Source organism: Podarcis filfolensis, assembly GCF_964270895.1.
Source record: "Podarcis filfolensis genome assembly, chromosome: 18".
NCBI classification, from domain to species: domain Eukaryota; kingdom Metazoa; phylum Chordata; class Lepidosauria; order Squamata; family Lacertidae; genus Podarcis; species Podarcis filfolensis.
The window spans coordinates 7,686,597-7,712,842 of record NC_139622.1 but is presented as its reverse complement, the minus strand read 5'-3'; the positions used below and the strand labels follow the sequence as shown (position 1 = coordinate 7,712,842).

Genomic DNA, 26,246 nt, shown 5'->3' with positions numbered 1-26,246 from the left:
GGAGCCAGGGAACTAGGGCTCAACGCCACATTTTGTCGCACCACAGTCGCAGCCAGAATTGGGCAAAACCTCCAAGGATGGAGAGTGACCCCCCCCACTCCATCACCACCCACAGGGCAAACCCACAGCCTTGTGCGGCAAGGAATCGCAACACGACCGGTTCACAGGTTTTATTAAAAAGACACTTCACTGACCAAAGAGTCACACATTTAAAGTATAAAAAAAGAGAGAAATTAAGAGCAGAAATCAACTCTCCCCCGCCCTCCCCCCTCTTACTGGTGCCTCTTCCAAGGCAACGTTTATAAGTTATAATCACATCGCTCGCCAACGCTTCGTTTTAAAACCACAATAATAAAAAAAGAGAGACCAGGATAAAAGCACTCTTAAAACCAACACACCGACTAGCATAACTGCTACTATGTACAAGAAGAAGCAGCTAAACACTGGAGCAAACTTGAGTCAATATGACTTAAAAAAAACGGACGAGGAAGGAATGGGGAAGGGGCGGCTGGACACGACAGCAACCGGGGAGGCTGGCTGGGCAGAGGTTTGTCCAGTTGTGTGTTCAGACCTTTAAACCTCCCCCTTAAATAAATTCAGACAAGACTCAAATTTTGGTTTGGTTTTTTGGTAGAATTTAGGCCACAACTTTATTGATTACAGTAAGTGACTGGTTGCATAGGCTCTGGTTCGACTAGCTCCCTGCAGCATTGCAGGTAGCGCTGACCCAGAGCTCTATCATAGGTCAGCCAAGGGTGAACACCTGGATAAGTGGAAAGCCAGGAACAGGATAACTCCGCCACCCAAATGTCCCCCTGGACTCAGGCACGGGCACAACTCCCTCTCAGGGGTTGACCAAACCATCGAGTCCCTCATTTCCTTTAACGGAATACGCTTCACGTAGGGATGGCGAGAGCGTTCTCCCATCCCTATCACCTGAACCAGAGCCTATCCGCAACCTTACAAGTTGTGACGATTTGCCACGCGGCAGGGGAAACCCAAATGGCACCAGCCAATCAGCCAAGTGGGGAAAATTCCTGCCGTGCCCCTGTCCCAACGACACACGACAGCATAGCAAGGTCAAGCGCAAAGCCCTAAAAGTAGGGAGAGGTGGGCGGGTGTTCCGAATGCACGCGCCAAAAGAGGAAGCTCTGGGTCACGTGCATGGGCATAAACAGGTCCCCTTGATCCATTTAGCCTGCGTCCCATTGGCCTGATTAAACCCTGCATCAAGGGACCTACCAATTGGGTGTTGCGGCTATCCAATCATACCCACCCACAACACAGGGTTTGGTTGCCAGGTCTCACCGCAACACGTGCCCTCTTTAAGGGAGGACCAGATTTTGCAACAGGAGCAACGCTTGAGCCTCCTTGGGCGAGGGAGAGGAGGTGCCGCCCTGCCCGACTTTCTCCCCCAACCAGTGTCCCCCCAATGCCCTTCGCAGTGGCTCCATCCTTCTGAACCCTGTTCCAAGCAGTGAAGGACGGACCCAACCACAAGCTGCCACGAGGGACGCCTGCGGAGGGCAGTCCGATTTTAGGACGCCCCAAGCCTCATTCGCAACTACATATTTAATCAGCCAAGGATATGCTGTTTGTACGCACAATCTGGACAATCACCGGCGAGCCTATCCTTGCTTTGTTCCCCCCCCCCAAATAAAATACCCAGCCTGTTGCTCTGAGCAGCGCCAGGCCTGGTAACCGTTTAAATTTCCCAGAATGCCCCAGAGAGATGCTACCGCAGGGGGCATTGTGGGAAATTCTCGCCAGCAGAGAGTCCTGCTGGCTACTGTCCTTCTGTTTGGGACATTCCATGGGAGACAAAGGCCTTCCTCATCTTGAGGCGTAAGGAAGTGGGTATAAAGACACATGGACGACAGCACAAATCTCTGCCGGAGCTAGCAAGAACCCCAATTTTATCACACGATGGCACTCGAGAAGACCAGATACCCAAGATCTCATCAACAGCTAACACCAGGCCTCAAAGATGCTGAACTGCCCTTGCTTGCCAACGCCCAACATGCCCGTAAAATGAATCCTGATGCCCGTTCCTTTCCCACCCACCCAAGAGGTCCCCGGTGCCGCTCTTCCCAACACGAAGACGACAGTCGTTGCTTTGCCCCCCCCTCCCACCCCAACACTAAGTCTTGCAAAAGGAAGGCTTTCAACTGGAAGCCGATAGAGACACCCCACAAATCGTCCCGGACAGGAGCGACGGGCTGCAGCTGTTATCTCGGCGGCAGGCAGGAATATGGAGGGCCACCCAGACTCTCTCCTGCGACCTCCTGGGCACTTAGGATGGCAGGCCCATCTCCGCAGGCCGGATCTTCATAGTGGTGGACTTCAGAGGGTAATAGCGTCCTCTCCAAGTCTTCCAAAAGATGCCTTGCTTTCTCTCGTGCCTCTGGCGTGGGATGGAGCGGAAGTATTTTCCGTTCAGGTTCACGTGGCCACAACTGCTGAACCACCAGCCTCCTTTGGAGCAAAAAGAAACAGCAAGGGCAGGCATCAGCCAAGGGCTTTTCCACAGAACAATGGATTTCATTACTTGGAAAATGCTTCAAAAATGGCAGTTCTTGAGCTCCAATTCTGAGCAGCGCTGTGGCAAGGGAGTACATCCCAATGAACACAGCATGGTTTGCTTGCTTCCATGGCAAACATGCTCAGGTGTATACGAAGAAGTGTGCATGCACACAAAAGCTCATACCGATAACAAACTTAGTTGGTCTCCAAGGTGCTACTGGAAGGAACTTTTTTATCTTGTTTCGGCTATGCTTAGGTTTGTGCGGCTAAAAGGATTTGGTGCTCGGAGTGCGATGGCATGAATCTGATTAGAAGCATAGGATGACGGTAATCAAAATTTGCATGTATATTTAAATCTGTATGTATTAAATTCTTGGAAAACCTTTATAAATAAAATGAAAGGAAGGAAGCAATCAAGAGTCCTTTTTGTTGAAGATAATTCAAGAGGGAAATTCCCAGGTGTCAAAAAGGACTATTTATGTATGCTGCAAGGGACGCGGGTGGCGCTGTGGGTTAAACCACAGAGCCTAGGACTTGCCGATCAGAAGGTCGGCAGTTCGAATTAGGTCTAGTCGCGGGCGACTCTGGGGTTGCGGCGCTCATCTTGCTTTACTGGCCGAGGGAGCCGGCGTACAGCTTCTGGGTCATGTGGCCAGCAGGACTAAGCCGCTTCTGGCGAACCAGAGCAGCGCACGGAAATGCCGTTTACCTTCCCACCAGAGTGGTACCTATTGATCTACTTGCACTTTGACGTGCTTTCGAACTGCTAGGTTGGCAGGAGCCGGGACAGAGCAACGGGAGCTCACCCCGTTGCGGGGATTCGAACCAAATGGTTTAGTTCATTTTAAATATGCAGGGATGTATGGTATGCAAAATGAACCACAGAAAGATAAAACCTTTAAATAAAATAAAATAAAGGATATAATTAAGAGTCCTTTTAGTTGGGGATAGTGCAGGCGGAAATTCCCAGGTGTCAAAAAGGGTTATAGAAAGAGAAGAAGGGAAGTCATTGATATTTTAAGGCAGGCATAGGCAAACTCGGCCCTCCAGATGTTTTGGGACTACAACTCCCATCATCCCTGACCACTGGTCCTGCTAGCTAGGGATGATGGGAGTTGTAGTCCCAAAACATCTGGAGGGCCGAGTTTGCCTATGCCTGTTTGAAGGTGGTTTAAATGGATATTTTAAAATGTTGAAGATTGAATAAAAATTATAGAAAAGGAAAAAATTAAAATCAGGACTGACCTGAGAGGTGTTTGGCGCAGTTGGCATCCCCCTTGAGGTCATGGTCCTGATCTCGTGTGGAAAAGGGCAGCTGTGGGAAGTCGCCCATGGCGTTCTCCAGCTGCCCGAGAATAGGGCCCAGGAGACTGAGTGTGTAAGCAGTGTCCTCTCCGCCCAGGCTGAAAAGGAACTGGATCCTCTCCGAGTTGCCCTCCCAGTCCTGAAGTTCGATCGAGAGGTGGAACCGCCCGTCTTTCGTGATCTGGTGGACCTTTTCCAAGCCTAGCCAAAAGTCGCCTGAAAGAGAACGGCCAAAGAAACAAACAAACGGGGGAAAAAAATATATATCCTGTCAGGGCCCACCAGCAGAAGATATCAATCAATCAATCAATCTTCATTCCGGTCCAGAGATCCAACAAATCATCACAAAGCAATGCACAATTCAGACAGCCTACCTCCAGGTTAAACAAACATTTTGTTCAGAATATAGGGATCATTGGTTCTTGCAACCACCGATAAAAACTTTGCCACTGCTAATGTTCTAGCGTTGGTCCGGTCTTCCAGTAGGAACCTGACATAGTGAGCCTCTGATTTTCCCGGGAAAGGTACCAGCAAGGGTAGTATCAGTTCAGTCGGCCACGACTGGACCTAATGGGCAGGGGTCCCTTTACCTTTTACACCCATGTGGTTGGGTTGACTGTGATTGACATGTACGAAAGGCTCTACGATTTGAAAACAGACACCGAAAGTGTTGCCCGTGGCACCCCTGACCATCCTTCAAGACACCCCAGGGTGCCACGGCACAACGGTTGCAAACCACTGATTCTAACTGATCAGTTGGCCTTCACCCCGAAACTTATAATTACATTTGAGAAACAGAAATGCATTAAAAAACAAAATCCAGCGTGTAACGAAGTTTTTCCTTTTGCGGTGCTCTGCAGTGCAAGTGTTTTTTCAGAGCCCTGATCCTACGCATGTAAAAAGTAAAGGGACCCCTGACCATTAGGTCCAGTCGTGGCCGACTCTGGGGTTGCGGCGCTCATCTTGCTTTATTGGCCGAGGGAGCCGGTGCACAGCTTCCAGGTCATGTGGCCAGCAGGACTAAGCCACTTCTGGCGAACCAGAGCAGCGCACGGAAACGCCGTTTACCTTCCTGCCAGAGTGATACCTATTTATCTACTTGCACTTTGATGTGCTTTCGAACTGCTAGGTGGGCAGGAGCAGGGACCGAGCAACGGGAGCTCACCCCGTTGCGGGGATTCAAACCGCCGACCTTCTGATCGGCAAGTTCTAGGCTCTGTGGTTTAACCCACAGCGCCACCTGTGTCCCTATATCCTACGCATGAGCAGGTAGCAATTTTAAAAGAGGGGGAAGCAAGCAGCAGAGACCTACCGCTCATATTCCCAAATCCATTTCTATAGGGTTCCCACAGCTGGTCAAAATCAACAGAACCATCCAGACGTCTCTGGATCACCGTCCAGCCTCCACCATCTGCAAAATAAAAAGGAGGGGAAATTTCAATCAGCCTGCAGACATCTGGCTTGTGCCCCCTGCCTCTCTCACCCCACCAAAACACACCCAACGGTGTGTTGCTTTGATCTGTAATCTTTTCCATATGATTTTTGTGTGTGCAACATGTTTTAGTACCTTGAACACACACACACACACACACACACAGTGAACCAGGACTGGGGAGAAAGACAGGCCCTGTAGTTGCAAAAACGTTTCGCCTCCCAGTTTGAGAAACGCAGGGAAGAAGAAGAGTTTGGATTTGAACTGCTACGTTGGCAGGAGGAGAACCAGGTTAAGAAAACCTTAAATGCAAACTGTATCAAATTTCTCTCCCGCTTCTATAAACCCCACATTTTTACCTGGAGTCATGTCACAGAAGACTTCAAAGACCTGGGAGCCAGGGGGCTGGATCTGGAAAACACCGCTGGTTTGTTCCCCTTCCAGAAACAGCTGGTGACAGCTTGCTGGGAGCTCTGCAAAATGAAGAAGCAAAAGCTATTTTAGCATCCTAGAACAAGCATTGATTTGATCGGCCTTATTAAAGTTTTGCCATGAATACTGATTATTAACACCAAGACCACATAACACCAGTCCTGAAAGACCTACATTGGCTCCCAGTATGTTTCCGGGCACAATTCAAAGTGTTGGTGCTGACCTTGAAAGCCCTAAACGGCCTTGGTCCAGTAGACCTGAAGGAGCGTCTCCACCCCCATCGTCCAGCCCAGACACTGAGGTCCAGCTCCGAGGGCCTTCTGGTGGTTCCCTCACTGCGAGAAGCCAAGTTACAGGGAACCAGGCAGAGGGCCTTCTCGGTGGTGGCGCCTGCCCTGTGGAATGCAGCCCTGTTTAGGGAAGCATTTAATATTTGATGAATTATAGTATTTTAATATTTTGCTGGAAGCCACCCAGAGCAGCTGGGGAAACCCAGGCGGATAGGCGAGGTATAAACAATAAATTATTATTATTATTATTAAACTGCACAGCTATTTTCTTCCTCCTGCTTTGACCATGTTATTGTGAAGAAGTTCGTGAGTTTACTGAAAATAATCTACGGGGTTTATCCAATATTAGTCAGCGCTGAAATTAACAGGCACGACTTGCTTGGGGTGCCCAGAGTCAGATCGGTGTGTGTGTGTGTGTGTGTGTGTGTGTGTGTGTGTGTGTTTTACAACCGAATTAATTAATTACTATTCCCAGCAACTTCAGTGGCTCTGCTCCACAGTTGACGTAGCTGCAGACAGCCCACCATGCGCAATACTTTTATTTAATTAAAGTCAATCATAATTTTCAGGACGATTTGCACAGATGTATTTATGGAACATTGCACAAGACACTGTTTGGTGGTCTTACAGACTTAAAACAAAACAACAAGCCAACGTCAAACTACAGGACTGAAAAAAATGATTTAAGATCATTAGCCTGCACAACATTTCTACAGTGGACTCAAAAGCATGCCCTATTGAATCCAACAGCACCCTCTTTTTTCTTCTTCCAGATTTCTGTTTTAAAACTATCTATAATGTGGTTTTCGGAAAAAACCCGAAGATCATGGCCACTGGTCCCATCACCTCCTGGCAAATAGAAGGGGAAGAAATGGAGGCAGTGAGAGATTTTACTTTCCTGGGCTCCATGATCACTGCAGATGGTGACAGCAGTCACGAAATTAAAAGACGCATGCTTCTTGGGAGAAAAGCAATGACAAACCTAGACAGCATCTTAAAAAGCAGAGACATCACCTTGCCAGCAAAGGTCCGTATAGTTCAAGCTATGGTTTCCCTAGTAGTGATGTATGGAAGTGAGAGCTGGACCATAAAGAAGGCTGATCGCCGAAGAATGGATGCTTTTGAATTCTGGTGCTGGAGGAGACTCTTGAGAGTCCCATGGACTGCAAGAAGATCAAACCGACCCATTCTGAAGGAAATCAGCCCTGAGTGCTCACTGGAAGGACAGATCCTGAAGCCGAGGCTCCAAGACTTTGGCCACCTCATGAGAAGAAAAGACTCCCTGGAAAAGACCCTGAATGTTGGGAAAGATGGAGGGCAGAAGGATAAGGGGACGACGGAGGACGAGATGGTGGGACAGTGTTCTCTAAGCCATTAACATGAGTTTGACCAAACTGCGGGAGGCAGTGGAAGACAGGAGGGCCTGGTGTGCTCTGGTCCAGGGGGTCACAAAGAGTCAGACACGACTAAACGACTCAACAACAACAATAATGTGGTTTTGCAGTCTCTCGCATTCCTGCGTTACTGTGTTTTATAGATTGCAAAACGTGAAGCGGTTTAGAAGTGCTCCTCAATAAATAAAGCCCTAACCGCTGGCCGTGTTGAGGGTCACAGATGTTCGCCATGCCTGCAGGCAAAAACTTCCACTGGTAGACTATTAACTTGAAGATGAATCCAATGTTTAAAAAGGGGGAGGAAAGAGGAATCGAGAGCAGGCGGCAATCGCAACAGGACCCTGGGGATGCGGCCACCACGTGAACACGGAACGCCACTCGGACTTTGCCCAAGCCACCCTCGGCCAAATGTCAGCCTGACATTAACAACTGCAGGGCCGAAGTTGCAGACAGCAGCTGGCAGGCAGCAAAAGCGTGGAGGGGGAACTGTGTTGCCAAAGCTTATCCCTCCCAAGAGAAGCCACAGCTGAAGCCTGTTGGAAGCTGCTCCCCATGCGGCTTGGAATTCTGTTAGTCCTGATCCCAGATGTGCTACGCTTGCAGCTACATAATAAAGGGGAGAGAAACACTCTGCACATGGTCAGGGGCGGCCACAATGTCATGTCACAAGGCTCGGGTCTTACTGCCGTGATTATTTAAAAGGAGCCCTGACCATTAGTTCCAGTCATGACCGACTCTGAGGTTGCAGCGCTCATCTCGCTTTACTGGCCGAGGGAGCCAGCGTACAGCTTCCGGGTCATGTGGCCAGCAGGACTAAGCCGCTTCTGGCGAACCAGAGCAGCGCACGGAAACGCCGTTTACCTTCCCGCCGGAGCGATACCTATTTATCTACTTGCACTTTGACGTGCTTTTGAACTGCTAGGTTGGCAGGAGCAGGGACCGAGGAACGGGAGCTCACCCCGTCGCGGGGATTCAAACCGCCGACTTTCTGATCAGCAAGTCCTAGGCTCTGTGGTTTAACCCACAGCGCCACCCATGTCCCCATCGCGTCCATTCTTCGGGTTCTCTTCCAACTCTAAAATTCTAGGGTTCCTTCTCTCTGCACCACCCCTGAGCTGCGCCAAGAGCTGAGCCCCTGGCAGGTGGCTGGACTCTGCCCAGGAATGGGTACCATCTGCCAGCGAGTCAGGGTTTCGACAGTGTCAAAAGTCCAGTTGGGAGAGGCATCCGGCACGCGAGGAGGCGAAGGGCAGAGATGTGGCAGGGCGCGAGGGGACTTTGCTCTGGCTAAAAGCAGCTGCAGGGGGAGAGGACGTCCCTCCCCGCTCTCCCAAAGACAAAGGAAGCCTCTGTCCCGGCAAAAGGCGCTGCATCTTCTGGGCTCAGCAGGCCCCCCCGGGACCCTCTTCTGCCTCGGATAAATTTAGCTGGGATTCTCAAAACAGATGCCAGCAGCAGGAGATCAGGAAGAGGGCGGGATCCCAGGTTGGAGAGGGAGTTCCTGCGAGTAAACATGAACTTTCCCCCAGTTTCTCAGCGGGGAGGGAGGCGCATATTAATGCATTAATGCCGGGAAGGATGCTTGCATCAGACGGCCAGGCGGAGACGTTAGCCGTACCACGTAGGATATTGGAAACGGCTTCTCCGTCCTGCAGAGAATAGCCGTGGGGTGGAATCACGGGGTGCAGGAAGGAGAGAAGGGGCAAGCCTTCGAAAAAGACGCCCCATTCAGCGGCAGAGGCTTTGCGGAGCCCACCCTGAACAGAATCACGTCACTAGTTCTCAAGAAACGAACCAGACGCCTGCAGCTTTGCCATTTGGCTTTTACAGTTGTTTTTTATATGAAAGGGGGGGAAATGCAGAGGAATACATTATGGCAAAAACACGTCCAGAAAGCTGCAGAACACCCCCTTTCCCCTCCCATCCCATAGAACAGCGTATTTCCACGTTGTCTCCTTTGTGCAAACTTGCGGACATGAGTTAGGTCAGGGGTCAGCAAACGTTTTCAGCAGGGGGCCAGTCCACTGTCCCTCAGACGTTGTGGGGGGCTGGACTATATTTGGGTGGGGGGAAAATGAACGAATTCCTATGCCCCACAAATAACCCAGAGACGCATTTTAAATAAAAGCACACATTCTACTCATATAAAAACACACCGATTCCCAGACCGTCCACGGGCTGGATTTAGAAGGCGATTGGGCCGGATCCGGCCCCCAGGCCTTGGTTTAGGGCAAGCATCCTCAACATTTGGTCCTCCAGATGTTTTGGACTACAATTCCCAGCATCCCTGACCACTGGTCCTGTTAGCTAGGGATCATGGGAGTTGTAGGCCAAAACATCTGGAGGGCCGCAGGTTGGGGGTGCCTGGTTTAGGGGTTTAAAGGTCAGCACCGACACTTTTATTTGTGCTCGGAAACGTCCTGGGAGCCAATGTGGGTCTTTCAGGACCGGTGTTATGTGGTCTCGGCAGCCGCTCCCAGTCCCCAGTCTAGCTGCCACATTCTGGATTAATTGTAGTTTCTGGGTCACCCTCAGAGGGAGCCCCACGTAGAGCGCACTGCAGTAGTCCAAGCGTGGAAAGGCGACGGCACGGCTAAGCCTCATGCGATGCTGCACGTTTCCAGCGGAGTCAAGATGCGAAGCAGCAATTTCCCGAGCGCCCCACCACATTCCCGTGAGTCACGGCTAGCGTTGAATCACAGGCTCTCCGGGTAGCGGGCAGGCGTGGTTTTTTTTGCAGGCTGACCGCAGCACATTCCAGGAAAAAGCTTCTGACACAAAGCCATCTCTCTCGCAGCCGCAGATATTAGATCAGCATGTGCCGAGGGGGTGCGGGAGCGAGAGCTAAGTAGGGGAAAGGGCAAATCAGCCTGGGAACTGCCGGAAAAAGACTGCAGCCCTCAAGGAAAGGATTTCAACTTTCACCCATTTCCCCCCACCTCCCTAGCTCAGGACACAACATCACACATGGCCGTAATAATCTGGTCTTTCCGCTCCTTGCAAATGCCCTCAACAGACAGCGTAACAGCTGCCATTGGGGCCTTTCTCCTGGGCTCCCCAAGGAGAATCGCCCTGGAGCGCGGAGGGAAATTCAACAGGTGCATCTTTGAGAAGGAAGACACACCAGGCAAGATATGCCAAGGTGTGGGGAGACCCCCTCTGGGGTATATGCCCTCTGCTGAAGCCCTTGTAGCTCAGTGTCAGAGTTTTTATTAGTATTAGTTTTTATTAGTATTGACTGTCTCACCAAAGTGGTGCATGCCCTGGTTATCTCCCGCTTGGACTACTGCAATGCGCTCTCCGTGGGGCTGCCTTTGAAGGTGACCCAGAAACTACAACTAATCCAGAACGCGGCAGCTAGACGGGTGACTGGGAGCGGCTGCCGAGACCACATGACACCGGTCCTGAAAGACCTACATTGGCTCCCAGGACGTTTCCGAGCACAATTCAAAGTGTTGGTGCTGACCTTCAAAGCCCTAAATGGCCCAGTATACCTGAAGGAGAGTCTCCACCCCCATCGTTCTATCTGGACACTGAGGTCCAGCTCTGAGGGCCTTCTGGCGGTTCCCTCCCTGCGAGAAGTGAGGTTACAGGGAACCAGGCAGAGGGCCTTCTCGGTGGTGGCGTCCATCCTATGGAACGCCTTACCATCCGGAAATAAACAGCTATCGGACGTTTAGAAGACATTTGAGAGTGTGGCTTGTCTGTCAAGATACCTGATAATGTTTGCTGTTCCCCCCACCTTGGCCAGATTAGGCCTTTCTTTTGAAATTGCAAATACCTAGTCCCCAAAAACATTGTCCCAGACCTCCCCTATTCATAGGCAAGAGATGCTCATTTCACTTGATTTGTAAAGGATAAGCACTGTTGGGAAAGGTGTCCCCACCCGCCAAGATATTCCCTTTTACAGTAGAGGAAATATTTAGAGCATGGGTAGGCAAACTAAGGCCCGGGGGCCGGATCCGGCCCAATTGCTTTCTAAATCTGGCCCGCGGACAGTCCAGGAATCAGCATGTTTTTACATGAGTAGAATGTGTCCTTAATAATAATAATAATAATAATAATAATAATAATAATAATAATTTATTATTTATACCCCGCCCATCTGGCTGGGCCTCCCCAGCCACTCTGGGCGGCTTCCATAAAAACCAAAAATACAGTAAAATATCACACATTAAAAACTTCCCTGAACAGGGCTGCCTTAAGATGTCTTCTGAATGTCAGGTAGTTGTTTATCGCTTTGACATCTGGTGGGAGGGCGTTCCACAGGGCGGGCGCCACTACCGAGAAGGCCCTCTGCCTGGTTCCCTGTAGCTTTGCTTCTCGCAATGAGGGAACTGCCAGAAGGCCCTTGGCACTGGACCTCAGCTTCCGGGCAGAACGATGGGGGTGGAGACGCTCCTTCAGGGATACTGGGCCGTTTAGAGCTTTAAAGGTCAGCACCAACACTTTGAATTGTGCTCAGAAATGTACTGGGAGCCAATGCAGATCTCTCAGGACCGGTGTTATGTGGTCCTGGCAGCCACTCCCAGTCACCAGTCTGGCAGCCGCATTCTGGATTAATTGCAGTTTCCGGGTCACCTTCAAAGGGAGCCCCACGTAGAGCGCATGGCAGTAGTCCAAGTGGGAATCCTTTGATTTAAAATGCATCTCTGGGTTATTTGTTAGGCGTAGAAATTCATTCATTCCCCCCCCCAATATAGTCCGGCCCCCCACAAGGTCTGAGGGACGGTGGACCGGCCCCCTGCTGAAAAAGTTTGCTGACCCCTGATTTAGAGTCTTTCGGGAGAGCCAAGGTGGCCCGGGGATTGTTCTGCGTCCTCTGTTTTTCTCAGGGAATACTTCCTAATTTTGAAGGGCGAAGGACTTGCTTTCTGTGGAATGGGCGCCCCTTAACGTTTCTGGTAACAATTGACTATGGGGCTGGTCCTCTGAGCTGGATGGACCAGTGCTCGGACCCTGGCTACGGCAGCCTCCTCTGTTCCTAACAGAAGATGGAAATGGGATAGATAGATAGATAATACTTTATTCGGCTATAAGCCCACAAGGTAAAACCAATCAATCAATAAAAAATCATTTTACATTCTAAAATATCAACTAAAATATTTCAACGCATAATCTCCTTCACGTTACATACAATCTCTAGGTGTACCATATTGTGGCCTTGAATATAAAGATGGTGGATAGAGTTTACTAGATTTTTAACAGTCATGCAGCATTCCATGAAGTCTTTTATACGAAAGAACTGAATTCAGGAATCTGGCAACCTGTAATGTTCTATAAGAGTCAATGTCCTGGAGTAGATAGGCTAGATGTAATTCAGGTGGTTTAGCAACAGTTTCCAAAATGACTGAACTCAGAATCCTTGATCGGGGAACAATATATAAAGGACAATTAAACAAGATATGATAAAGGGATTCTATTGATTTGTTGTCACATGCGCATAAAACAGAGGTTTTACCATTAGAAAATCTATTGCTCAGCACATTTGAGGGGAACACATTAAATCTGGCTCTAACAAAAGCGAATCTATGCGACGCAACCGATAAGGTAGACAGATATCCGAGGTATCTGGGACATGATGGAAATGGGAGATTAAGTCTGGGGACACTGGACTGTGGCATCACAGCCCCCTGGACTCTTGGAGGCAACTCTCTGCAGAACTGCTCCAGCAGCAAAGAGGCAAGCCCAGCCTTGCTCAGCCACGGAGGTTTCCACCGCCCTGGTGCAGCCAAATTATTTTGGAATCCCAGCACCGCAGGGGGAGCGCAACCTTTCCCCTAGTTGGAGGGATGCCAGCCCAAGTGTGCGCCACGGTATTCTCTCCCCCCCCCACTTCCTGCCCCGGTCTCTCTCTCTCCCCGTCTCTCTTTCTTCCTCAATTAACCTCGTGGCTCCTGGGAATGTCTTGCAAAGATTTCACCTCTCGCACACTTGGCCGAGAGCCAGAGCGAGCGAGCGAGCGAGAGACAGGCCTGGTTGGGAGCCGAGCGAGGCTGGCTCGAATTTCTGGGCTCGAATTCCCCGTGACGGGTGTCGTGATTGCTCCAACACAGCCGCGACCCACGTAGAGCGCCGTGTCGAAGCAGAGAGAGGCACATCGGAACAGGGAACCGCTGGCACCTCCAATGTCTGGGGCTACAAAAGCCCCATTGTCCAACGCGGTGGTTCTCAACCTGTGGGTGCCCAGATGTCGTTGGACTACAACTCCCATCATCCCTGAGCTCTGGCCTTGCTAGCTAGGGGTGATGGGAGTTGTAGTCCAACAACATCTGGGGAAAGGCTGGGACTCCAACGGCTTGGGGCTGATGGGAACTGGGAGCACAGTAATATCCCAGTGGCCACAGTGGCCATGCGAGAGACAGTGAGGCATTCCTTCTTCAGAGCAGGGGAGCTGCCTCTTCTTAGATCAGGGATGGAATCATAGAATTGTAGCACTGGAAGGGACCCTGAAGGTCATCCATTCCAACCCCCCCTTGCCCCGACTATAAAATCGGAGAAATCGAGAGAGATATAGCCACATGTAGCATATCTCTTCTTTCTCGTATCCAATAATGCAAGAAGGGCTTTTACACTCGCCAGAAGCTCCGCTCTGCCCTCGCCGGTCCTAGAAGGATCCTTTAAAAAAGTCCCATATGCTCAGAGACGTTGTGCCTGTTCATTGGGGGAGATAGGAAGCCCAGAGCACTTGTTCTTTAGATGTCCCGTTTATGAAGAGGCACGGAGTGAGACCATTGAGGTGAGGCTCACTGACCTCCCGGAAAAGCAAAATTCGACCTTTTCCTGTTAGGCGAAGATCAGAAGACGACCCAGATGGTCGCCAGATTCTGTGCACAGATCTGTAGGCTCAGACCATCCCCCGACTCAAACTAGCTTGTTAAGAAAATCCCCAAACTCGGTTCCATGGGTGACTCTGGGTCAGCTCCCTGCGGTAGCTTATCTTAAAGTTTTAAGTGTCTATATTACCTCGGGTTAAGAACTTTGCTTCAGGATGAGAACAGAAATTGTGCTCTGGTGGCGTGGCAGCAGCAGGAGGCCCCATAAGTAAAGTGGCGCTTCAGGTTAAGAACAGTCTCAGGTTAAGAATGGACCTCCGGAACGAATTAAGTACTTAAACCAAGGTACTTAAACCGATCCAAACTACAAGAAAGAAGATTCCACCTAAACATTAGGAAGAACTTCCTGACAGTAAGAGCTGTTTGACAGTGGAATTTGCTGCCAAGGAGTGTGGTGGAGTCTCCTTCTTTGGAGGTCTTTAAGCAGAGGCTTGACAACCATATGTCAGGAGTGCTCTGATGGTGTTTCCTGCTTGGCAGGGGGTTGGACTCGATGGCCCTTGTGGTCTCTTCCAACTCTATGATTCTATGATTCTACCACTGTAAAGGGATTCTGTCCCCTGCCATCAGCTATGTGTGGGGCAAGGTGTGGAACTCACTCGTCATTGCCGGAGACTTTGGCCGGGGACTTTGGCTGTGGTTGCCGGACCGGTCCACACTTCGCTGAACGCTGGCCTTCCATTTCGGACCCTGCGTTTCGTTCTCTCGGACGTGCAAAGGAATCAGCATGTTGACCTGTGGGTTGGGAGAGGGCGGAAGGGAGAGAGAATGAGAGGGAAATATAATTTACCTTCCAGAGCGCAAGTGGAAAGTGAAGAAGCCTTTTCTTTTGAGAAATTATGGGGACAGAACTACCTAACTTGTGTACAAATTTATTCATGTTTGCTACTACAGTGGCAAGATTGTTACTTGCCCCAAAAGTGGAAAGAAGCAGAAGACCCAGCAAAGGAAGAATGGATACAAAAACTTATGAAATATGCAAAAACGGCGAAACTTACCAGAAGTAAGAAGATAACAAACTTTTTATAAAAGAATGGAAATGGGTTCATTGAATATTTACAGATCAATTGTAAACAGATAAGAACATAAGCAGGATTAATGTAATAACCTGCAGTTTTATAAGAGATTTAGAGCAGATAAATAAATGAGAAAGTTAAATGAACGTGGATATGCAGAAGGTATAAAAAATAAATTTAAGGAACCACAGAAAGAGGGAGAAGGACACCAAATTCGGAAATGTTAAATTGATTGTAAAACTAATGAAATGTATCAGTTTGAAAAGTATAAATAAAGAATAAGAAAGAAAGAAAGAAAGAAAGAAAGAAAAGAAAAGAAAAGAAAAGAAAAGAAAAGAAAGAGAAAAGAAAAGAAAGTGCAGAAGCAGGGAGGTAGAAACTGTGTCCTTATATCAAGAGAGCTTTTGGTGATGGGACTGGCAAGCTATCTGCCAGACACAGTGCCAGATTTACGTATAAGCTAAACAAGCTACAGCTTAGGGCCCCACTCTCTTGGGGCCCCCCAAAAAATATAAAGGGGAAAAACTGCATGCACATTTCCAATATATAAGATAAAAAACAAATAAGATAAAACCTACATACAGCAACAGTGTTTTGTGTTCTGTAGGCTCCTATGATGTAAGTCATGGGCCCCGCCTGCTCCCTAAAATATCACTGGTTTGCTCATTTCTATATACAGGGTGCCTACGTTCTGCATGGGACGCGGGTGGCGCTGTGGGTTAAACCACAGAGCCTAGGATTGCCGATCAGAAGGTCGGCGGTTCGAATCCTGGCGACGGGGTGAGCTGCCATTGCTCTGTCCCAGCTCCTGCCAACCTAGCAGTTCAAAAGCACGTCAAAGTGCAAGTAGATAAATAGGTACCACTCCAGTGGGAAGGTAAACGGCGTTTCCGTGCGCTGCTCTGGTTCGCCAGGAGCGGCTTAGTCATGCTGGCCACATGACCCGGAAGCTGTACACCGGCTCCCTCGGCCAATAAAGCGAGATGAGCGCCGCAACCCCAGAGTCGGCCACGACTGGACCTAATGGTCAGGGGTCCCTTTACCTTTACATTCTGCATGGACTGGTCGCATGACAACATGTGCAAATGGCTTGAGATACCTATTAGGTCCATAAATGACCATATAGCATATATTCAACAAAAAAGCAGCGGCAATTTGTTGTTGACAAAGGACAGCTGGACATAGAAAGGGCCCCATTACCTTCAGTAGCTTAGGTCCTCATCAAATCTAAATACAGCCCTGGCTAGACACTGCTAGAAACATCAAAGCATTTTCTAAACCGGTTGCACCAAGGCAGCTGGGCCTGTGCAGAAGAGACCGAAGCGGGATTCGAACCTGCAGCTACCCCAGTATGGAGCCTGGCCTCTCCAAGACTAGACTTGCACTTGCCAGCTCTCCTGGAAAACTATCAGGAACACTTACGTAACTGAGCTGTGTTTTGCAGCCGCCGAAGAACAAAACATCTTGCAGATCAGGTTTGTAAGTTGTTTTTGCAAGGAAGACGGAACGCTTAGGGTCCAATTTGTATGGGATTCCCGCCCCCCCGGCCCCTACACCAAAGACAATTCTGTGTTGAGAAAAGCAGGCTCAAAAGAGCCCTGTCTCATGCCTTGACATGTGGTTGGGGACGGAGGGTGGAAACTTTCCCTCTACAATGCCCATGTCCCTTTCTTTCCTTCAGGTTGAGGGCTGGATTTAGGTTTTAGTTTGCCTATACCTGAGAGCGGGTGGCGCTTTGGGTTAAACCACAGAGCCTAGGGCTTGCTGATCAGAAGGTCAGCGGTTCGAATCCCTGCGACAGGGTGAGCTCCCGTTGCTCGGTCCCTGCTCCTGCCAACCTAGCAGTTCGAAAGCACGTCAAAGTGCAAGTAGATAAAGAGGTTCCCGCTCTGGCGGGAAGGTAAACGGCATTTCCGTGCACTGCCCTGGTGTGCCAGAAGCGGCTTAGTCATGCTGGCTACATGACCCGGAAGCTGTACACCGGCTCCCTCGGCCAATAAAGCGAGATGAGCGCCGCAACCCCAGAGTCGGCCACGACTGGACCTAATGGTCAGGGCTTCCTTTACCTTTAAGGGGAGACAGTGGAGAAAGAGGAGGGAAACTGAGGCACGGGTAAGCCTGGGAGGAATATGCGGCTTAGTCCTGCTGGCCACATGACCCGGAAGCTGTACGCCAGCTCCCTTGGCCAATAAAGCGAGATGAGCGCCGCAACCCCAGAGTCGGCCACGACTGGACCTAATGGTCAGGGGTCCCTTTACATTTATGCCTGACATAAACTACTGGAGGAAAGCTTTTCTGATTTGGGGACCCCGTGGCGGAGCTTTTCCATCACACAGGAACAGATCCTCTATGCTCCAAATAAATAAACCATCTCACACGTGTGTTTTTCTTGAACTGCGTCCAACCTAAAAGGAGCCTTGTGCAACACAATTGAAAGACCAACAACTAAGAAATACTCTCCCCCATTAGACACTTTTTTGTGCGTGGCCCAGCATGACCAATTTGAACAGACCTACACATTGCTTCCTATGCAATCCACCTACCAGATGTGGAGGACTCCCTGGTCCTGAATGGGGTCACTGTGCCCCTGAAGGACCAGGTGTGCAGCCTGGGAGTCATTTTGGACTCTCAGCTGTCCATGGAGGCGGTCAATTCTGTGTCCAGGGCGGCTGTCTACCAGCTCCATCTGGTATGCAGAATGAAACCCTCCCTGCCCGCAGACTGCCTTGCCAGAGTGGTGCATGCTCTGGTTATCTCCCGCTTGAACTACTGCAATGCGCTCTACGTGGGGCTACCTTTGAAGGTGACCCGGAAACTACAACTAATCCAGAATGCAGCTGCCAGACTGGGGACTGGGAGCGGCCGCCAAGACCATATAACACCGGTCCTAAAAGGACTACATTGGTTCCCAGTATGTTTCCAAGCACAATTCAAAGTGTTGGTGCTGACCTTGAAAGCCCTAAACAGCCTTAGCTCTGTATACCTGAAGGAGCATCTCTACCCTGGACACCGGGGTCCAGCTCCGAGGGCCTTCTGGCAGTTCCCTCACTGCAGGAACCAGGCAGAGGGCCTTCTCAGTAGTGGCCCCCGCCCTGTAGAACACCCTTCCATCAGATGTCAAGGAAATAAGTACAGTAACTATACAACCTTTAGAGGGCATCTGAAGCCAACCCTGTATAGGGAAGTTTTTTACGTTTCATGATTTATTGTGCTTTTTTGTTTGTTGGAAGTTGCCCAGAGTGGCTGGGGCACAAATAATAAAATTATTAGTAGTAGTATCTATAATCACTACATGAATTACCGTATTTTTCGCTCTATAAGACGCACCAGACCACAAGATGCACCTAGTATTTGGAGGAGGAAAACAAGAAAAAAAATAATCTGAATCTCAGAAGCCAGAACAGCAAGAGGGATCTCTGCGCAGTGAAAGCAGCAATCCCTCTTGCTGTTCTGGCTTCTGGGATAGCTGCGCAGCCTGCATTCACTCCATAAGACGCACACACATCTCCCCTTACTTTTTAGGAGGGAAAAAGTGAGTCTTATAGAGCAAAAAATACGGTATCCTAGACTAACTGGGAAGAAGCAGTTTAGCAGATTAGCCTGAATTATGTTGGTATCAAGAACCATCCTTTTATCCTAAACCTTTCCCATACAGTGGTACCTCGGGTTACAAATGCTTCAGGTTACATACGCTTCAGGTTACAGACTCCACTAACCCAGAGGCCCCATTAGTTAAAGTGGTGCTTCAGGTTAAGAACAGTTTCAGGTTAAGAACGGACCTCCGGAACGAATTAAGTACTTAACCTGAGGTACCACTGTATTTGATACTGCCATTATCACAGCACTTAAATGTGCAAAGAGTGCTTTTAAGTATAAAAAAGTGCCTCTCTCAGGTATGACCGACAATGTATTTTTTTGGACTGCCAGGTTAAAAGCTTTTGTTTATTTGCCCAGATATTTTAGATTGCAACATTTTTTTTAGCTGGTTGCGTTACTTTATTCCTCTTAAATTTATCATGCCTTATGCTATAATGTTCATTTAAAAATATACCGTATTTTCCGCTCTATAAGACGCACCAGACCACAAGATGCACCTAGTTTTTGGAGGAGGAAAACAAGAAAAAAGATATTCTGAATCTCAGAAGCCAGAACAGCAAGAGGGATCGCTGTGCAGTGAAAGCAGCAACCCCTCTTGCTGTTCTGGCTTCTGGGATAGCTGCGCAGCCTGCATTTGCTCCATAAGACGCACACACATTTCCCCTTACTTTTTAGGAGGGAAAAAGTGAGTCTTATAGAGCAAAAAATACGGTACATACATTCTGCTGTGGAATCCAGCACATTTATCTGTGGAGATAAAGAGCGGTTTATATTTCTCCACCCTCCCCTCCCAAAAAACGAATTCAGTTTGCAGGAAAGTGCTTTTGGGCATGTGCAAAGTGCGTCTCTGAACCAGAATTTCAAACTGTAGGGTCATACCTTGCTCTGGAGACTTTTGATCTGCAGGTTCTGTTTGTCCATTCTGTACTGCTGTTGCTTAATCTTATGAAACAGCTCCTCAATTTTCAGGTTCTGACGACTCATCAAATTCTGAAATTTGGAAACAAAGGTACACATTCAGCAGATTGGCCCTAGCCGTCAGGCGCTGTCCATTCAGAGAAGAAGAAGAAGAAGTTTGGCTTTGATATCCCGCTTTATCACTACCCGAAGGAGTCTCAAAGCGGCTAACCTTCTCCTTTCCCTTCCTCCCCCACAACAAACACTCTGTGAGGTGAGTGGGGCTGAGAGACTTCAGAGAAGTGTGACTGGCCCAAAGTCACCCAGCAGCTGCATGTGGAGGAGCGGGGAAGTGAACCTGGTTCACTAGATTACGAGTCCACCGCTCTTAACCACTACACCACACTGGCTCTAAGAAGAACATTAGGAAGAACTTCCTGACAGTAAAAACAAAAACAAAAAAAAAATTCCTTCCAGTAGCACCTTAAAGACCAACTAAGTTAGTTCTTGGTATGAGCTTTCGTGTGCATGCACACTTCTTCAGATACACTTCTTCAGAAAAAAAATTTTTTTGTTTTGACTATGGCAGACCAACACGGCTACCTATCTGTTCCTGACAGTAAGAGCTGTTTGACAGTGGAATTTGCTGCCAAGGAGTGTGGTGGAGTCTCCTTCTTTGGAGGTCTTTAAGCAGAGGCTTGACAACCATATGTCAGGAGTGCTCTGATGGTGTTTCCTGCTTGGCAGGGGGTTGGACTCGATGGCCCTTGTGGTCTCTTCCAACTCTATGATTCTATGATTCTAAGGGAATAGGAAAATAAACCATCTAACATTAAGAATGACCCCTTCCCTGCCTGTTCCTGGCTTTAAATGAGGGGGGGGCAGCGGCTGCAGACTCAATATGGGCCAGAGTCCTTCTGCTATAGCGCAGCTTTATAAATTAAGCAGGTAGATAAATACAGTACAGTGGTACCTCGGGTTAAGAACTTAATTCGTTCCGGAGGTCCGTTCTTAACCTGGAACTGTTCTTAACCTGAAGCACCACTTTAGCTAATGGGGCCTCCCGCTGCCGCCGCGCCGCCAGAGCACGATTTCTGCTCTTATCCTGAAGCAAAGTTCTTAACCCGAGGCACTATTTCTGGGTTAGCGGAGTCTGTAACCTGAAGCGTATGTAACCCGAGGTACCACTGTATTGTTGTTGTTGCTGTTGTTAATTTCATTTCTATACTTTTATATTTTAAAGAAAAAACCCTCAAAGTGGTTTAGGTAAAGGTAAAGAAATCGTGTTCCAGTGGTGCAGCGGCAGCGGGAGGCCCCATTAGCTAAAGTGGTGCTTCAGGTTAAGAACAGTTTCAGGTTAAGAACGTACCTCCGGAACGAATTAAGTACTTAACCAAAGGTACCACTGTATTAAACTCCATGGGGGGGGGGGGGAATGGCACCTAGACATACGGTTGTGGCGACCACAACCCAGGTTTAAGATAGATATATCTAGATATATACACATGAGAGTTTCTAGCAGCGCGTTGCAGAAGTTATCCAGCTCCTATCAGCCTCAGTCAACATGGCCAACGGTCAAGGATGACCGTGGAAGCCCGGGAATGTCCCACACCTCTGCGTTTGACACACACACTGCAGTTTCGAAATCGGCAGCTGCTTCGCCCTCACAACAACCTTGCAAAGCGGGTCACTCGCCATCGCTGGCGGAGAGCTTGTCTCGCAGGAGTGCCTGGAACCAATGAAAGCTCTGAAGCCTCCCTCCCCCCCCCAAGCAAATTAAGGCTCCACACTTGGAAATGTCACTTTTGGCTTTGTTTGCAGAACAACGGGGAGCACCCGGTTTCTCTGGGAATTCTTGCGACGGCAGGAGAAGCCCATCCCTCTCAAGGCCAATCAATATTTAGTGCTCTCGTATCAATAGGGCATTGTGAACAAAAGCATGGGCAAATGCACGCTCTGTTTAAAAGGCAACCAGCATTGAAATAAACCTTGGAACCTCCCGACTTGCTCAATTTAATAAACCACCTTTGCAAACGGCCAGCATTTGGCTTGCGAGCCACACTCGGATTTCTTTTGTTGCAATTGCAAACGCCGCAACTTGATAAGGGATGTAGACTCATAATCCTTGGATAATAAGTAAATTACTACGTGTTTTATAAATTAGTGGAGTGGAGCCTACGGATGTGCGATTGCAACAACGGCATATTCCTCCCAGGCTTACCCGTACCTCAGTTTCCCTCCTCTTTCTCCATTGTCTCCCCTTAAAGGTAAAGGGACCCCTGACCATTAGGTCCAGTCGTGACCGACTCTGGGGTTGCGGCGCTCATCTCGCTTTACTGGCCGAGGGAGCCTGCGGACAGCTTCCGGGTCATGTGGCCAGCATGACAAAGCCGCTTCTGGCGAACCAGAGCAGCGCACGGAAATTCCGTTAGGAGCGGTACCTATTTATCTACTTGCACTTTGACGTGCTTTCGAACTGCTAGGTGGGCAGGAGCTGGGACCCAGCAACAGGAGCTCACCCCGTCGCAGGGATTCGAACCCCCGACCTTCTGATCGGCAAGTCCTAGGCTCTGTGGTTTAACCCACAGCGCCACCCGCGTCCCTTTGTCTCCCCTTAGCCACATATTAAGATCTTAAGGTTCCTGGGTCTTTCTGACGATTGCATATACTTTTCTCTGTCTCCCTCTGTCAAGTTTTTGTTATTCCTCGATCAAGCTTTATATTGCATGCTGCTGGGAAGAGAGATCTATCGTGCACTCACTAATGCGTTAGATGCACTGATTGATTAATAAGCAATACTAGTCCAAATGATACTAATAGAAAAAACCCAGCATAGGTAAAAATCATTATGAACGGGAAACTTGCTTAAGGGAGAGATAACCCAGAAGATAGATAGCACCCTTCTTTCGCAACAGACTCTCAGCTCTCCAACCACTTGCCAGTTCCCAAAAGCAGTAGTTTTCAGCCAGCGTGTCATAGCACCCTGGGGTGCCTTAAATGATGGTCTAGGGTGACATGGGCAACACTGGCCTCTGTCCCTCTTTCCTTCCCTCTCTCCTCTGATGCGCTCTGGCGTCTCTGCCTCCCAAAGGCTTGCACAGCTGTTTGTTGCAGCAGCCCTGGCTGCAAGCTCCGCAGGCGAATGGTGCCTCCAGGGCAGGCCAGGGGGTGCTTCCCTGCCCCCTGTGGGGCAGTGGGAGGAGGAACCTCTCTTTGGGGCTGGGGGGGCAGCTCAGAGACCGGGGAGGCAGCAGCAGCGGCTGACCAGAGGACTCCCAAGGAGAAGGGAGAGGAGAGGAGGCTGGAGGAACACTCCACAACTTAGGTGTTCGAAAAAGGGTGAGAAGCTGCCAGCTCTGCAGGCAAGGGGGGGCATAACTGGGCCCCTGAGCCCCACGGGGTGCCACTGAAAGAAAGCAGTTGGCCAAGGGAGCCACGGACTCAGAAAGGTTGAAAAGCTCTGCCCTAAGGAAATACTGTCCTATCTCAACCTTTGCTAACCTGGTGCCCTCCGGGCTATTGTATCTGGTGCCCACACAAACGCCCAACAAAACTCTTGCACAAAGAGACACTCCTGCCCATTTATGGGGCACCCCAGTTCTCTCTCTGCATGACCCATTCATTTTATTAATCAAACGATTTACATTTCACAGCCCTTCGCACCGCTTCGAGAAAGTCTCAACAATCGATTCGTACGGTACCCGAAAGGTGTCAAGGAAGCATTTGAGGCTAGATAAAGCTCATAAAATTTGAAAGCCAAGACCAAAAGCCGGGTTTACCTCTCCTCCCCACTCAATCTCTATTTCCTAGAGGGCAGCTACCTCCATCCTTCGGGGGGGGGGGGGCGGCCCCAGGTAACTTTTTGAACAGTGTTTTATTCCTGGGGGGACTCAACGGCACCTTTTAATTTAGAAGAAAAGCACTGGTTAAAAGTGTGACGGTTACTGCAAGAACTTCGTGGGTGAGTTACAGCACCTTCTTTTCCAGAAGAAAAGCACTGTGAACAGGCAAGGGCTTTTATCTCTATAGCTCCCGGGTAAAGGGCACCTCTGAGCGTGTGCAGAGTGCTTTTGCTCCAGCCCCTTTCGGGTTCAGAATGCCTCTTCTGTCCGCTCCCTTTACCTCTGGGGCAGCACCCCGGGACTCACCTGCAGGGCGCCCAGCTCCGCCGCTTGTCCGCTCCCTCGAGGGCTGCCGCTGGCGTTCTCGGCGCCCACCTGGCGCAACAGCTGCCCGTCGAGGCGCCCCAGGCGCTCCCGCACCGCCTCCTCGTGCGCCGCCAGGTCGCCGGCCAGCGCGCCGAGCCGGCTGGAGAGGTCGTCCAGGCGCCCGTCGAGGAGGCGCTGCGCTCGCCCCAGCTGCTGCCGCTGCTCGTCGGCGGAGCGCTCGAGGCTGCCGAGCGAGGCGTTGTGCGCGCTCAGGCGGCCGCCCATCTCGCGCAGCTGCCCGCGGGTGCGCTCGACGTGCTCCCGCAAGCCGTGGCCCAGCTGCAGGAGCCCGTGCGCCAAGACGTTCACCTCGTCCCAGGAGGCTGCCTTGAAGGCGCGCTCCTTGCTGGAAGAACCGGCAGGAGGAGGAGGAGGAGGAGCGGCGGCCGCCAGCCCCGCCGCGCTCAGCACCAGCAGCGCCCACGAACGCATCGCCCCAGCAGACAATGAACTTGGTCAGAGCGCAGCGCGCAACAGTCGCCACCTCGCCAAGAGCGCACGGTTTGGAGAGGCCGCGCCGGACGCGCCCCCTTTTATAGACGCCGCCCCGCCGCCTGCGCGCACATGGCCTCGGCAGCTTCGCCTTGCGCGCCCCCCCTCCGCCCTCCAGTCCCGGCGCTCCTCCTTTCTTTCGCAGAAAGACGGATCCTGGGAGACGGGAGCGCAGGGTGGGGCCCGGAAGCGCTGGCAGCTTCCCAGAGCCCTTGTTATCGCATGGCTGCTAACTTGTCACGTTGGGCAAGTTTGTTTTTCCGAGGAACGGACAGAACTATCTTTCCGCGTGCCGGAGAGGATTTTGTGTTTCTTTCGGTCGCCGCGACCCACGCGCAGCAGCGCCGGGTTACCAAACAGGCAGAGCGGGCTGCTTTGAGGGGCCCGGAGACAACGTATCAACGTAATATTGATTTGATCTTGAAATCGGTTTGTTAAAATTGTGGTTTGGCAAAATCCAAAACGTATTTGGAGATAAATTGCAAGTGGGGCCCTTGAGATTCCGACTGCCTAGGGACCTCCACAGGGTTTAATCCGGCACTGACGCCAAGGCATTCTAGAACCAAGGGTGCCAACTTGAATAAAATAGGGGGGCATGTAAGCTGCACCCCGCAAAATGGATGACAAGACGAGGCACACACACACACAAACACCATTTGAATGGCAATGTCTATCAATTTTGGAGAGGCAGCCCCCTCAAATATTTAATTGGTACCTCGGAAGTCGAACGGAATCCGTTCCGGAAGTCCATTTGACTTCCAAAACATTCAGAAACATTCCGATTGGCTGCAGGAACCTCCTGCAGTGGCGTAGCGTGGGTTGTCAGCACCCGGGGCAAGGCAAGTAATTTGCGCCCCCTAACCCGTAGAGTGAGTGAGCCAGGTAGGGGCAGAGAGCTGCGAGTGCGAGCGCCCCCCCCAGATGTTGCGCCCGGTGCTGCCGGCCCCCCCTGCACCCCCAACGCTACGCCACTGACGACCTGCAGCCAATCACAAGCCCTGCCAGACATTCGGGTTCCGAAGAACGTTCACAAACCGGAACACTCACTTCCGGGAGCCGAAACGTCTGAGCACCAAGACATTTGTGATCCACTGTTACGACTGTATTCTATTCCGAACTTAAAAATGGAAAGCGTAATGCTGGTGGTCAACAAAAGAGGTTCAAAGACTCTCTCAAGGCAAATCTTTAAAAATGTAGTATAAACACCTACAACTGGGAAACACTGGCCTGCGAGCGCTCCAGTTGGATGGTTTTATTTGATGTTTTGATGTGTCCTAAAACTGCTTTGAGGTTTTTCCTTTCATTGAAAAAAAAGGTACCTGTGCATTCCATTGTGGTGACCGTAACCCATTTGTCGATTATCTTATACAGAGGGTACCTTGGTTCTTGAACGTCTCCATTGTCGAACGTTTCGGAACCCGAACGCCAAAAACTTGGAAATAAATGGTTCCGTGGCTTCCGCTGCATGTTTTTCGATTTTCTCAATTGCGTGTGCCCTTTGCGCCTCCATTTTCGAACGTTTCGGAAGCCAAACAGTCTTCCGGAACGGAATGCGTTCAAGGACCGAGGTACCACTGTTTGTGTCTGGGTTTCTAACACTGGTAATAACTCACCTGGAGGAAGAGGGGAAAGAAACCTCCAGGAACCGAGACCTCCCCCTCCGATCTCAGCCAGAGACCTTAGGAAGTATCCCCCAACCATGAAAGCAATCCCACAGCCACACTTCCCAGCCTCTCCTGGATGCAGTTTTTCCAGCTGCAGTTTGGCACACGGCTGTTTTTCCGGTGCAATCACCTCCTGGCAAATAGAAGGGGAAGAAATGGA

General features: G+C 50.1%; 1 protein-coding gene across 1 annotated transcript; it reads right to left on the bottom strand.

The window, feature by feature from the left end:
• Positions 1-155: 155 nt before the first annotated feature.
• On the bottom strand, positions 156-24,658 carry ANGPTL4 (angiopoietin like 4). Its single transcript, XM_083594703.1, has 7 exons — positions 23,871-24,658; positions 19,705-19,815; positions 14,812-14,947; positions 5,620-5,733; positions 5,141-5,239; positions 3,769-4,044; positions 156-2,475 (listed from the first exon to the last, which is right to left on the bottom strand). The coding sequence occupies exons 1-7, from the start codon at positions 24,360-24,362 to the stop codon at positions 2,294-2,296; spliced, it is 1,410 nt and encodes a 469-aa protein (XP_083450829.1). The 5' UTR covers positions 24,363-24,658; the 3' UTR covers positions 156-2,293.
• Positions 24,659-26,246: the final 1,588 nt, after the last annotated feature.

Bases quoted from the DNA above. Each gene is read 5' to 3' on its own strand.
- ANGPTL4 (XM_083594703.1), bottom strand. From the start codon at position 24,362: ATGCGTTCGTGGGCGCTGCTGGTGCTGAGCGCGGCGGGGCTGGCGGCC. The intron at 5,734-14,811 runs GTGAGTTCCACA...TTCATTTTGCAG, and splicing joins AAAGTCTCCGGCAATGACGA to AGCTCCCAGCAAGCTGTCAC. The intron at 4,045-5,140 runs GTAGGTCTCTGC...GTTCTCTTTCAG, and splicing joins TGGATTTGGGAATATGAGCG to GCGACTTTTGGCTAGGCTTG.